The sequence below is a fragment of the Euleptes europaea genome, chromosome 1 (genome assembly GCF_029931775.1).
Source record: "Euleptes europaea isolate rEulEur1 chromosome 1, rEulEur1.hap1, whole genome shotgun sequence".
In the NCBI taxonomy this organism is placed as follows: Eukaryota; Metazoa; Chordata; class Lepidosauria; order Squamata; family Sphaerodactylidae; genus Euleptes; species Euleptes europaea.
Genome location: NC_079312.1, coordinates 143,982,372 through 143,996,903, shown reverse-complemented (window position 1 = coordinate 143,996,903; position 14,532 = coordinate 143,982,372). Strand labels below are relative to the sequence as shown.

Sequence of the window (14,532 nt, the reverse complement as noted above, 5' to 3'; positions counted from 1 at the left end):
AGGGTTGTTACTAGTCACACTGGGGAGCGGTGAAGCAAGGCAAAAATCTTATAAAGCTACATGAGCATTAAGAGGCCTGTGCTTTCCAACATAAAAAAGTCTTGAACTTCCTCATGATCTGCAGTTCAAGTCTACCTATGACTGTTAGCTATGACATTGAATTTTGCACATAAAATAGAACAAGTGGGAACCCGCAAGGTCTTGCAGGAGGCATCTCATTTCCCCCTCCCCCACTATTTCCTCTTTCCCTTCCCTGAAAGCTTTCATAGCCTCTCCCCTTTTCCTGCTTCCTTCTTCCCTTCCCACCCAACAGCCAACCTAACTTTATCCGCTCCTCTGTCTTCAGCTCCCCCCGCCAAACAGTCTCTCCAAGGGAACTGATCTCTGTCATCTGGAGAGCAGTTGTAATCCCAAGTAATCTCCAGCCCCCACCTGGAGACTGCCAACCCTAGTTCCCCTGGAGGAAATGGCTGCTTTGGAGGGTAGAGTCTATGGCATTACAGCCCTGTGAGGTTCCTCCCCTCCTCAAACCCCACCCTCTCCAGGATCTACCACTCAAATCTCCAGGTATTTCTTAACCTGGAGTTGGCAGCCCTGTCTCCTTCTCACCCAACAACCAACCTATCTTTATCTGCCACTCTGTCTTCAGCTTTCCCTCTCCCCGCCCCCAACAGCCTCTACCCTGGAAAACTGTGGCCCAGTTGTGTAGTACTGGCGGCTGGCCCAGGCCCACTTGCATTTTAGGGAACCCTCAAGGACTTGAGGGGTAGTACCCCACTTTCTCCTCTGTCACCCTTCCCACACTATTTCCTCTTTCCCTTTTTCTGGCAACCCCCATATCCTTTCCCCTTTCCATGCCTCACTCTCATTTCCAGCCATTCACCAACCTATTTTTATCTGCCTCCCATCTTCAGCTATATTTCTTCCTATTTGTTTACTTTATTTATACCCCACCTTTTTGCACAGTGGAGACCAAAGCAGCTTACATTATTTTCCTCTCCTTTTTTTCCACACAACTCACCCTGTGAGGTAGGTTAGGCTGAAAGTATGTGTCTGGTCCAAAGTCACCCAGTGAACTTCCACAGCAAGATGGGGTTTTGAACCTAGGTCTTCTGGACCCTACACTAAATCTCTAACCCCTGCATCACACTGGCTTTCATAGGGGTGGCTGCTGTTGAACAGTAACAAGCAGCCAGGCCTAGTAAAGTCATGCAGGTTGGGTGGTATCAAGGCACCCAGAGGTTGCTGCCAGGCCTAGGGTTGCCAACCTTCAGGTGAGACTTGGATATTCCCTGGAATTACAACTGAAGTCCAGACTACAGAGATCTGTCTCTGTGGAGAAAATGGCTGCTTTGTAGTCTGGACTCTATAGCATTATACCCTGCTGAGGCCTTTTCCCTCCCCAAACCCTGCCTTCCCCAGACTTCACCAAAAAATCTCCAGGAATTTCCCAACCTGGAGCTGGCAAGCCTAGTCAGGCCTGGCCCCAAGGTGCCCTCCCTCAAAGGCCAAAATAAGCCTGGAAAGGGCTCTGCTCCCTCCCCCTGTCTTTTACTCACAGAAACTGAAGCCTGGAATGCTGTGGTTGGCTATCAACAGTCATTGATGGAATCCTTTGCTTAAGGCTACAGGCGTGTCTTCAGGGTTTTTGAACCTCCAAGTTTGTTTGTTTTTTATTTCACATTTTTCTGCAAACCTGGAGCCCTTTTCAGGTTGGTAGAAAGATGCATCTTGCCCATTCACAGCTCCAGTCACTGGATTTAAGCATCAAAAGATTTGGCCAAATTCACTATTAGAAGATAAGATGGAATTCTTAATTGGTTTGTAATTTCTAAAATTAGTATTTTCTCATTTTCTGTATTCTTGCAGTTATTTTATCCAGTAGAGGTTTGATTCCTGTAGATTTCTAAGAATAATATAGTACAATATTGTTCAAATTAAATTTTCTAAGAAGGTATCAAAAACACTGGATTATCAGATAGTTGAAAAAAATGAACATGCTGCTTACATTGGGCTACAGTGAGGCAGGACAGTGTGAATTTGGGTTACCTGGTGATTTTGATACTTCAGTGATCCCATTTTCATCCTGTCATTCCTCCAGCAACAATGAGATGTAGGTCAGAGTGACTGCCTCAAAATCATTTAGTGAGTTTCATGGCCCATTGTGGATTTTAACCCATATCTCCATATCTCCAAGATCCTAGTCCAGTATTCTAACCATTACATCACACTGTCTCTTTCATGTTTGCAATTATGATTCAGATATCAGAGAATGGTGAGTCTTCTGCTTTTACAAGTTATTTGTTTATTTTAAACATTTTTAGGCTACGTTTCTACCCAACATAGGGTTCCCCAAGGCAGCAGACAACAGAAACATTAAAACAAGTTAAAAACTCATATAGCTATATACAAACAAATTAAAACAAACAGACACATGAAGGGGATGGAGAGTCAGTGAAAATCAGTGAGGGAACACAAAACAAAAAAAATCTTCATTCACTGGCAGAAGACAATGATAGATGGGGATAGTTGAATCTTCATGGGCAGGGAATTGCAAAATTTTGGGACCGCAACCGATAAGGCCTTTTCTCAGGTTGCCACCCATCTAGCCTCAGATGGCAGGGGTACCTGAAGCAGAGCCCCAAAGATGACTCTAGTGATTGGGTAGGTTTATATGGGATTAGACGGTCTTTAATGTGAAGAGTTTACTAAAGAACAGGTTCTATAATGTTTTCCAACATGGCTTGTGTTATTTAACAAATAATTACCTAGATGAAAAATATTGTTATCTGTGTTTTCTCAGCAAGTAAGATCTTCCCTTCCTTTCCAGGGTGTATTTTAGAAATCGCTGGGTAAAGACTGTCCACCCAGTTGTGCATCAATACTGTTTGATTTCAAGCACACATTCCACCTTTCAGATGCCCCAGAAGGAAGACATTCTTAAACAACGAGTAGTAGTTGTTACATTGAATACTTCACAATATCTATGTCAACTGGATCTTGAACCTGGTGAGGAAGCATATCCATGTACCTCTTTTTTGGATTTACATATCTTGTGAACTTTCTCTGCCATAAGTGAACCCTACCACAATGTTTTGTGTGACTGTTGAAGACACTGAGAATATTCTTTTGAATAATATGCTGCATGTTCTTTGCGGCATCTTTTAAATACTTGGTTTATCAATATGCTTAAGAATATTGAATTTTCACTATCTGAGACACCATGTACAAATGTTTCATGTGTAAATAATGTATTTATTTGATACACTGGCAACAGGAGGATTCTCTCTTCCATGTGTGTGTATACACACACACACATTAATCATTTCAGCGTTTTAAAACTTTTAAAGCACACCTAGAATTGTTTCACTTTTTCTATATAGGTTTCACTTCCATATAGGAAAACCATGAACATGCTTTCATAAGTGATGAGTGCGCATAAATTTGTGTAATTGTGTATGCTTAAATGGTAGGATGTACAGATAGGCCACAGCTTCCCAATATGTGTATGTAGCAAATACATGTGGCATCTACAAATAAGTGCTTGTGTCTACAGACTGCATAAAAGCCAGTTTAACTATTTGCGAAGTCAGCTGTTGCAGATTAATGGTTTAATGGAAGATAAAAAAGTCTAGTGCTCCAATTCAAAGCTATAGTTCAGTGAATGATTTTAATTATACTATGATGATTGAATCTTTGTGTACTCATGAATGATTGAACACTTCAATGAGAGTTATGCTTCTCTGCTCATCCCTCTTGTGTGACTTCTCTAAAAATCCCCCACGTATACATATTGCTTTTTCCTGAACTGCTTTTTTCACAGAAAAGAGGAACTTTCCCCTTATTTAAATAGTCTTAAAAGCATGTTGCTGGATTGTGCCTGTCTGCCACAAAAGGTGATCGGACCATAAATGGGGCTAACAGCTTAATATAGAAATAAATTCCAGCAAGTCTGGGAAATCTTCATGGATTAAAAAAAAAACCCCTCTGCTAGGAGGTCTCTTGAATTGTCTGAAGTGTTCATTCTTCCTAACTATCTTTTCAACTTTTTTTTTTGATAGGATGGCAAGTTAGCATGTATTGACTGAAATGAGCTTGCCAAAATCAGGCATTTGACAAACCACTGTTGTGTTGTTTAGGTTTGAAATTAATATGATTTTTGATGCATTGCCACATTTTATCACATTTTTCAAAACATTTTGTCTGTTCCTGTTTTAAAGGGTTTTTTACACATATTCTGTTAGATGAAGCTGCTCAGGCCATGGAGTGTGAGACTATCATGCCTCTAGCCTTAGCAAGCAAAAATACAAGAATTGTCTTGGCTGGGGATCATATGCAAGTAAGTCTTCATTTTATTAAATTTAGCTGATTTAGCTCATCAAACAAACACAGGTTAAAGACTGTTAGAAAGAAAAATAAAATAATCAATGTTGAGACGACGTACAGTTAAATTTTAAATTATACTGGCTTAGAGCCAGTGGAGCATTTTTGAAAATGGAAGTATTTCTGCTCATAGAACGTGACATTCTTGCCTCCCCCCTGCCTACTACTTCTGCCTACGTGAGCAAAAGTTGTTCTACCCATGGAAACACTTTGCAGGTCCTAGACACTAGTTGTACTGCTGGTTTCCACATCTTTACTACATAGTGTCTCTAGTAATTCTTGTTTTGTGCATGTGATAGAATAGGAACAAAAAAACTGAGAGTTAGATCCACCAAAGTCCGTAAGAGAGAACTTTTTGGTTCATGCCTGTGTCACTTGTGCTGGATGCAAATGCTAGTAACCAAGGTATAACTGGAGTCCCCTGCCTCTTTTACAGTTGCCTGCTGCTGAATTCTTCTCTCAACTACTGGGGAAGAGGGATTCAGTCCAGTTGAGAAACAGAGAAACTGTAGGGATCAGGTAGGCTTAGGGTTTACAAGAGAAAGGAGGACTGAAGTATCTCTCCCTCCTTTTGTTAGAAGATAAGCTGATCTTTACGATTGGATCTTTAAGATTGTCCATCCTAATTCATACAGCATTATTGCAGTAACCAGATACAAGATATGAGTTTTCAAGACTTCAGTTTGGGGCTGAAAAAGGATTCCATCTTCTGGAAACAGTTTTGACATTACTACTGTGCGTTGGAATCGCAACTACCTCAGACAATGATAATCATGTCATTTTGCAGCCTGTAGACACAGGGACATGAGCTAAGAATACATTGTCAGACTATTTTGTTCACATTAGATTAAGACATTTAATATCATTTCTATAGATCTACCATTAGTTTTCCTGAAATTTTACAAGGCAGCGTGAAATAATATTTTGCAGTGATGGGACAATCCAGTTATAAAGCTAGTTGGATTGAAGTAGGCTAGCAGTCTACCCAAATAAATAACATTATTTGGGTTTTCTCTGTTACAGCTAAGTCCTTTTGTCTACAGTGAATTTGCAAGAGAGAGAAATCTTCATGTCTCACTACTTGATCGTCTCTATGAACACTATCCTGCAGAATTTCCATGCAGGATCTTGCTGTGTGAGAACTATCGCTCCCATGAAGCTATCATCAAGTAGGTGTGAACTTTTTCACTGTACCATGTTTTTGCTTGGCTGGTTCAAGTGTCTAGTAAAAAACTTTGAAAAATCTTTTGCCATCACACTCCTTAGTGTAGTTGAAAAGAGAAATGTATTCACCTAATAGCATGATAAAAAAAGTGTTGGTTTTGTGTTTTGAAAGTTAACAAATAAGAAACTTCTTCTGAGGCTTAACAGAACGGAATATTTTGGTTTATTCTATGTGATACCACTGAACCCACAACATAGAGCAAACTATTATTCTCATCATCTGTCTGACACATTAATTCTTGTTTCTAAAGTATTTTGTATAAATAATAACTCATGTTGAAAGGCAGCTTGAATTGTCTTGTGGAAGTGGTTATAATTTACAGAATATGCACAGCAAGGGAGCACTAAAACTGGTCAGATGCACAAGGTTTTTGATGCTGCATTTACTTGCAGGTCAAATTGGTTTATGTCTAGATAGGATCAGAGTCTGTTAACACCAGCTTCTGATTCCAGGATAGAAACAGAGTCCTAAAAGACCAGTGGTCTAAGCCAGGAAACCAGGCATGGAGGATGACACTCAGGAAAGACTATCCATTATCCAGGTAGATGATAGAAATTTCAAAATGATCCAGGTGCAGGTAGGCACACAAGAAGGTAGATCTGGGGAATGTTGTTAGGTTAGAAGCACAAAACAAATCAGAAAGTAATATACTTATCTGCTTGTTTCACAAACAGGATACGTGGATGAACAGTAACTTTATAGTGGACAGATCTGAAGGTCAGTCAATTGAATACTCATAGGTTGAGTAAGGAAGAGAGGGAAGTGGGTTCAGGAGTTTCTCTGTCTCTGCAGTGTTTCCATAAATAGACTGAGAAAGCATAATAGCAGCAGCAAGGAATAAAATAGCATTTATGCAGAACACTGAAGTTGTTTACGGAAATTTTTTATAGTCCTTGCATAAAGCTTATGGAGTTAGTCATTATTAGAATCATAGAATCATAGAGTTGGAAGGGACCACTAGGGTCATCTAGTCCAATCCCCTGCACAATGCAGGAAATTCACAACTACCTCCCCCACACACCCCCAGTGACCCCTACATGCCCAAAAGATGGCCACGATGCCCTCCCTCTCATGGACTGCCTGAGTTCATTATCATATGACTGGCAATGAGAAAATGCTGAGTTGCTTAAAGCCGCCTAGTGAGCTCATGATCAAGACAAAGTTTTGAAATGGGAACTTCCTGAATCTTAACCACAATGCTAAGGGAATGTGACTCAGTGACACAGCATATGCCTTGCGTGTAGAAGTTCCTAAATTCAATCCCTGGTCATTCAACTTCAGTTCTCTGCTTGTGACCCTGAAGGGTAGCTGATTGTCAGAGTAGATAATACAGAACTAGATGGACTAATGTGTGACTTACTGTAAAAACTTCACACATATATTCATATGCTATACCATTAAAATGAGCTTGAGGCTGACTGCTTCCTGATTCTGAATGTTTAACAAAGACTTATTTTTACGGTACTTCTGGAGCTTATTAATTTTGTATTACTATCCAGCGTTGGTAACGTCAGCTTGAGTGTGTCCTTCATAATTAAAGAAAGAGGTATTCTATACCTCTGCCTCCTGCCTATCTTATACTTCTTCTCAGAGATATCTGTGCAGTTATACCTTTGCTTTCTGTGTCTTCTGGAGGCTAAGCTGAGTGACCTTTTTGGCACTGGCCCTGCTCACCTTGAGGACAGAAGCACCACATTGCTTGCCTGGAGAGGTAATGCAGTGCCATCCTGTGCAGTTCTTTTTCAGCAGTAGTCCCATTGTTTTGGACTTTCTTTCAGTGTTTTTTTAATTAAATTTTATTAACATTGCAGACTAAATAAATTTCCATCAATCCAGGAACAATTGAAAAAAGCATAATAAAAGTCATACATTTTTAAAGGGGAGACATCACAAGGTGGATCCACATAAATCCAAATTATCTCCTACTACTGAGCTAGGTATTCACATTGCTATAAAATCACAGGGGGACAAAACCCCATCTAATCCAGCACCTTGGCACAAGGCAACATGAGTTGTCCCAAGGACTCAGCCACCACTGCAACAAGCTGTCACCTACATAGACAAAGGGGACAGGAACTCTACACAAAAGTAAAGCCCATGATTTGTTTATAGCTTGAAATGTCAAGTTCTCTTCCTGTCAGTGGTGGTGGTTCTTGGCTTCATAGATTATTAATCTCAAACAAATGGCCATTATTGCAAATATTGTGCTAGTAAAACCATTTATAAAAATGTATGTGTATACATACATGCATAAATACATATTTATACCTTGTCTTTCTAAAAAAATCATGGCTGTTGACAAATGTAATATTTGCTAATATATACAATAAAATCACCAGAAACAGACATTGACATCGAGTAAATACCACCAACCAATAATAAATTCATTCAGTTAAATCTCCAGGCAGCCCTCAGCCAGATGTCAAAGCTGCCTTATCATAGAACTCTCTAAGAGAGCATGGCCTGGTGCACTTTCCTAAATATGTCTATTGAAAAGTGATCTCTAAACCTCCTCTGGAAGACCATTCAAAAGAGGAGGGGTCATAATTAAAAAGGATCAAACAGCAAATGAAGGAGAAGTGAACAACTATATGTAAGAGCATTGGGAGCAGGAAGTAACCATAGAAGCACTATTATCTCATGGGTTTAACACACCTATGTGCACATATGCTGGCAGATAGAGGAACTCAATACTTAATAGTAAAACAAAGAAAGCTTCCTTCCCAGAATTGCAAAGGGTGTTCCAGAGCTGGAGACCAGTAATGATGTCTGGCTTTCTCCATGCCTTCGGTCTTAGAGCTTGCCAAAAAGAGCAGACTAACAAGAACCCTCTCTCTTCCTTTAGCAGCTTACAGTGTTGTCTATGGCAAAATATGGTGTGGTTTAAGTGCAGCTTTTCCAGCCAACTATATAGTAGTTTTTAGTGCAGCGCTTACTTCTAATAAGTTGGATTTGAAGTTGAGTTGGAAACTATTGATACATTCCGATAACTTCTGAATTTCTTCTGATAGCATTTTCATCTCCTCTTCACTAAGCTCTTCAGACTCTTCTGCACTCCTCAGTTCCATATTATTTGGCTCCTCCTGTAAAGCCTCCAGTTGTTTATGAGGACTTTTGCCAAGGTTATCTACAACAACTGGATTGACAGCAGGATGACATTCACCTGAAGAGAGTTTATTGGGAATATGATCATCTCTTCAGATGAAATTTTTTCTGATGAATATAAATTCGTTAATAGAGTCTTTGGGGAGTGATCTTCTGTTTTACCTTCTTGAGTTGTTTTACTAGAAGCTCTTGGTAAAATTAACAGAGGTTTGGTAGTCTCATCGACAAAAACCCTCTGTACATGAATTCCAAAACTATTTAAAACAGATCTTCTTTTGATAATGATAGCAGGAATTTTCTTGGAATTGAAGCTTAGTATCAGCCTTTTTTCTTCATATTTACTTGGGAGATAATGAACTTTAACTAAATCAATAGTCTTTGGAGGAAGCTGCAAAATATAACTTAGATGGTTTATCACTGCTCTCTTAAAGCTCCATTCCGGTCTGCGTCCTCTGAATGGTGATACTATTAAAGCAATTTGACTTAGTTGAAGCACATATTTAGTCACATTGTTAGAGTGGAGTACTGGGCATTCTTGTTCATTTCTAGTTCGGGTCATCTCTTTTTTAACAGTGCTTTCTTTTTTGGAATCCTCTTGGACATATGAGATAAGATCCTCTAATTTCTTTTCAGTTATTTTAAGCTGGTTGAAGAATTGCTGTATTGCATCCACAATTAAAACACACTGCTCAACCAGTAATTGTTAGTCTGTTTTGTCTTGTACTCCTTCGATGTTGTTGAACATTTTTCCATTATCGGTTACTTTCTCGAAAACAATGTCCGTCTCTAGCAAAAAACTATTTTCAATTGAAGAACTTGAGGGAGCAGGAACATCTGAAACGAGGGTGGCAAATCTGTTACTTTGTAGCGATTCATCTCTCAGAGGTTGCTCCTTTAACCTGAGATCGAAAGCTGTAAGTTCTCTGATTTTTGCTTGCTTTTGGGGTGGAGAAATATTTGATTTCTGAGAAGTGCGACCACATTTTTTACCCATTATAAGATGTTAAGTCTACAATAGGCAGCTTCTCAAAATCTTGGCGGCAAGGCTCACAATAATTCACAATAGTTTTGGAGTCACAAACCACCTATGACAGCACTAATTAACAGCTTTCCGCTGCTAGTTTTTATAGAGCTCACAGCTCAGAACCTTAAGGTCACTCAGTTTTCTGAAGACCACTAAATTACGTAGTGTTTTCAAGAGCAGCAGCTACTAGATAACAACTTCAAATAACAACTTCAAATGGAGCTCACCCAAAAAAACCATGTAATAGAACCCACTTAATAATAGAAATATAATTGCTTGAATAGAAGCAATTATAGCTGAAAACTTACAGAACGAGTACTAACAAGCTGTGTTAGCCGCCATGTTCTGAAAAAAATGCTCCTTTACTCCTGTTGCCTTGGCTACCACCGCTCAGGACTTTCTTTCAGTGTTAATACCATCAACTATTCCCTCTCTTTGATTACTCTTCATTTCCAAACTCACTCCCTTCTCTTTAGTGGGTGCAAATTTCTGCATCTTCCTGTGGTCCATATGTGTATGACACAGTGGACCGCTTCTAAAAAGTCAATCAATAAAACTGCCTTCTATAGATAGACATGAGCACTCTTTTTTCTGCTTAGGAGAGACTCATAGTACCAATTAACATTATTTGCCCACATTACCAAAAATTCATTGAACAAGCCTGTCGTAACCATTCTGTCCAGCTGTGAACTACTCTGTGAGGGAACAGCTCTATTGATGTCAAACACCACAGCACATTGCTTGATGTCAAGCACCAACTGATTAATCTGCTTGGTCCAGTTTCTCTGATCCCATTGTGGACTCCAGAGCCTTCTTTCAAGGTTGCTGGTACTGGGGATTTGGACTGTACACTGGAGCTTACTAAAGCGTTCAGCTCATCAGAATCAGAGAATCAGTCTTGGTCCCCTTCAGAGCCATAGCACAAGAAAAAGAAGGTGATAGACCAGCCTCTAAAACACCAGGAAGGTTTGGTGCTATTGCACCGCAGGTGACTGCTCCTTTATTGATAGCCATTTTAGTATTGGGGATCTCCACAGTAGCCGACACACCAGGCACTGCCCAAGACATTTGAATGCCATCCATCTTGAGTTTTCTGGTGCTAGGAAGGATGACATGTTTTGACCTGATCCCCAAAATGTTCTCTGCAGATTGAAGCATGTATCTTGAAGCACATCTAATGAGTTCTGCATACCAGTTATGGAAGATTAATTGAAGGAGGGCTACACTATTTCATCTTGAACCTGGGACTCTTCTAGAGCATCATATGTCCAAGGAGCATATTCGTTGTGGCATTCTCATCTTGTGACTGGGATCAATACTGATCAGTACCAAGAATCCCAAATCACTAATTGGATCCATACTCCTAGGAACATCACTCCTCTCATTCCACTCATCAATCTCACTTGTGATGGGATGAAGACACATGATATTGTGACTAGGACTGTTACTTGACCATCTCAAGTAGAGCTCAATCAACTTCTCTTGATTATTGATACCTACCTAACAGGGTGGATTTGATTTAAATCAAATTGATGTAAATCACGATTTAAATCACTAGTCAGTAAGACTTGATTTAAATCATGGTTTTCTACATAAAGACTCATTCTTGCTGGTATAATCTTAATATTTACAACCAGATTTTTAAAAGAACAATAACTTTTCAGATTAGTTTTACAGGTATATCAGAAATTACTGAGTTGGTTAGAAATACATAGATAGATAATTATGAAATTATTGAGTCTTCTGGCCTGTCAGTTGTAAAAAAATGTATATTGTACCAAATCACACCCGTATTTAGCCATATGACAGGCAAAGACTATATTGTAGCAGCCTCCTTCAGTCAGATTGGCCCACAAATATTTCATTTCTATGATCTATCTAGAACCAAACTTCAGTCAGTGGGGCTGGACAAGCAGCAAAGCAGTTCTAGGATACCTCCACTGAAGTGATGTCTTTTAAATCTCTTGGACCATGCATTTCTGTATGTATTTTTCCCAATTTCTCTCCTTTTTAAAAAAACAACCTGCAAAATACTAAAGACAAACTGCATCCTGTTTTTCTATTGGCCTTTCCAACCTTGATTCACAGACGCACTCCGTCTAGCCAGGGGGAGCCCTCTTTCACCTCGCTTTGGTGCAGGTCATGCTATTCCAGGATCAGGACAAAATAGTTAATCATGCACAGACCTACTTCAGAGAGGTTTTTGAAGCTTAAAAACTTAAAAGGGTACTCCGTTCCCCTCCCTCATTCTGTTTTCCCTCCTTTTGCAGCATGATAAAGAGGGGGCAGAGTGCCTTCCCTCAGATTTCTCTCTGCCACCGCTGAGGGAGGTTAGTCTCTCAAAGCTCCAACTGCATCAAACTGCCAACTACAACAATTCTACCTCAATTCTGCCTCTAAAGCCGTATGCGCCAAAATTGGCTGGAAAAACCCTGTGGCTCAAATGGCTCAAATGTGTGTTGATGACCATGTGAAATGCTTGCTGTGCCTCAGCGAAGAGCATGATCAGTCATGCTTCTCAATGTGTTGCCAAAGCAAGGCACGCTAGAGCTTCCCTCCTAAAATCAGTGCATTGCATAAAGACTGTCTGGCAGCACTCAGGAAAAAGATCTGAGCACAATGTGTGTGTGTGAAGTGCCGTGCAACTAGGTATATCTGGTCTTTTTTTGGTTGGCCGATGCCCCCGGTGCATCTGCAACCATCTTTAGCATCATACCCCTCTGTCATCCTTCATGGCAAACCACACAGGAGAGACAGCTCCTCCAGAGACCAACTGTGGTGTAGTGGTTAAGACTGACAGACTAGTATCTGGGAGAACTAGGTTCAAATCCCCACTCATACCATGGAAACTCACTGGGTGACTTTGGGCCAGTCATACAATTCTAGCCTGACCTACCCCACAGGATTATTGTGAGGATGAAATGGAAGAAAGGAGAATGATGTAAGCTGCTTTGGGTCCCATTAAAGGAGAAAGGCAGGTATAAATGAATTTAATAAATAAATACTCAATCTAACTATGATGCTATATCACTGATCACTTAAAATACTATTAGTTTAGAGTGATCTTGGATGCCTCCTTATCTGTGGAGGCCCAAGTCATGCAGACTGTCAGGATGGTGTTCTATCTTTGCCAGGTCCAGCAGTTGGTCCCTTACCTGTCTCGTACCAACCTAGCCACAGTGATCCATGTGACGGTCACTTCTGGATAGACTACTGTGATTCACTCTACCTAGGGCTACCCTTGAGATTGCTATGGAAACTGCAGCTGGCCCAGAACGCAGCTGTGCAGGTCCTAATAAGAAAACCATGGACTGCACATATTCAACCAGTGCTTCGCCAGCTTCACTGGCTCCTGATTGAATTCCAGATCAAGTTCAAGGTTTTGTTTTTAACCTTTAAAGCCCTATGCCAAGGGTGTCAAAGATAAGGCCCATGGGCTGGATTTGGCCCTTTGAGCGCTGTTATCCAGCCCTCGAGCCAAGCTGAGGCAGCCACTCCCCCCCCCCCACTCCTGATTCTGGGTTGCAGGGGCCTTTTGATCCGTGCCGCTTGCCAGCTGGGACCTCCACATGGAGGTATGAGCCCACAGGCAGTTGGGATCAGAAGGCGGGGTCCTGCCTAGTGTGTAGATCACCCTTCCCCGCTGCCTCCAAAGCCGGGGGCTCCAGCCCAGAGCTTGACTTGCCCTCCCCCGCAGCCCCTGAAGTCAAGGGTTGCTGGGGAGGGCAATGTATGCGCTGGGCTCACCAGCGGAGGAAGCGACCGCCCTCGATCTGGGCTGGTGAGCCTACTGTGGTCTTCCTCCTCGATCTGGGCTGGTGAGCCTACTGTGGTCTTCCTAGCTGAGGCAGACACCCCACAATCATGGCTGGGTTCTGCAGGCTTGTAAGACAGAGTTGTTCCGCCAGGCATATGGTTGAAGCAGCGACGGTACCATCTAGAGACAGGCTTCCTTCCTTTCCCTTCCCCCTTTCCTTAATCCCCTCCCTTTCCTTATTGTTCTCTATGTCCTCCCTTTTCCTTTAATTAGTTCCTGCTTTGATACTCCTTGAGACTAGCAACAGTTGAATAGAGGTCACTTTATTTACAATTCTCCCCGAAGGGATTCATATATTGGCGTCACTGAAATTGTTACAGAATTAAGCTCAGTGCATACAGTGTTTTAATTTATGCATGATTGAATGATGTTATTGTTTATGGAAATATACTGACATGATGTTAGCCGCCCTGAGCCTGGCACTGCCGGGGGAAGGTGGGATGTAAATAAAAGTTTAGTAGTAATAGTTTACTATTAATCCTAAATTTTCTCTTACCTGCTCTGAAAAACAAGATTAAACTTTTGTATTACAGAGGGAAAAAAGATATGAGCCAGTAACAATCCGATTGCCCTGACCTAGATGGCCAAGGATAGCCTGATCTTGTCAGATCTCAGAAGCTAAGCAGTATTGGTTAGGGCTGTTGGGGGGAAAAATCAGGAAATTCCGGTTTGGGTTTATTGGCCCTTTTTTTCTGGGAAAACCCGAATGCCGAATTTCCTTATACCGGTAAACATAGGAATTCAGCTTTAAATTCGGGTTTCCTGAAAAAATCGGCCATTTAAACCCTATGGGGGCTTTTTGCGACTTTTCGTGGGCCTGGAGGGCATTTGTGCAGGTAGAGCCCCCAAATTTGCAGTATAGCTACAAGGGACTCTCCTTGCAAGAACCCCCAGGTTTGGTGAAGATTGGGTGAGGGATTCCAAAGTTATGGGGTCCAGAATAGGTCACCCCCCTTCCTCCATTGAAAAGCAATGCAA

At 41.1% G+C, this 14,532-nt stretch overlaps 1 protein-coding gene across 2 annotated transcripts in view; it reads left to right on the top strand.

The window, feature by feature from the left end:
• Positions 1-14,532, top strand: part of HELZ (helicase with zinc finger) — a 217,260-nt gene that overhangs the window by 142,314 nt on the left and 60,414 nt on the right. For both annotated transcript variants that reach the window (XM_056851923.1, XM_056851917.1), the window contains exons 16-18: positions 2,831-3,009; positions 4,221-4,339; positions 5,407-5,552. In XM_056851923.1, coding sequence (XP_056707901.1) covers positions 2,831-3,009; positions 4,221-4,339; positions 5,407-5,552 — 444 coding nt within the window. The remainder of the gene's footprint in view (positions 1-2,830; positions 3,010-4,220; positions 4,340-5,406; positions 5,553-14,532) is intronic.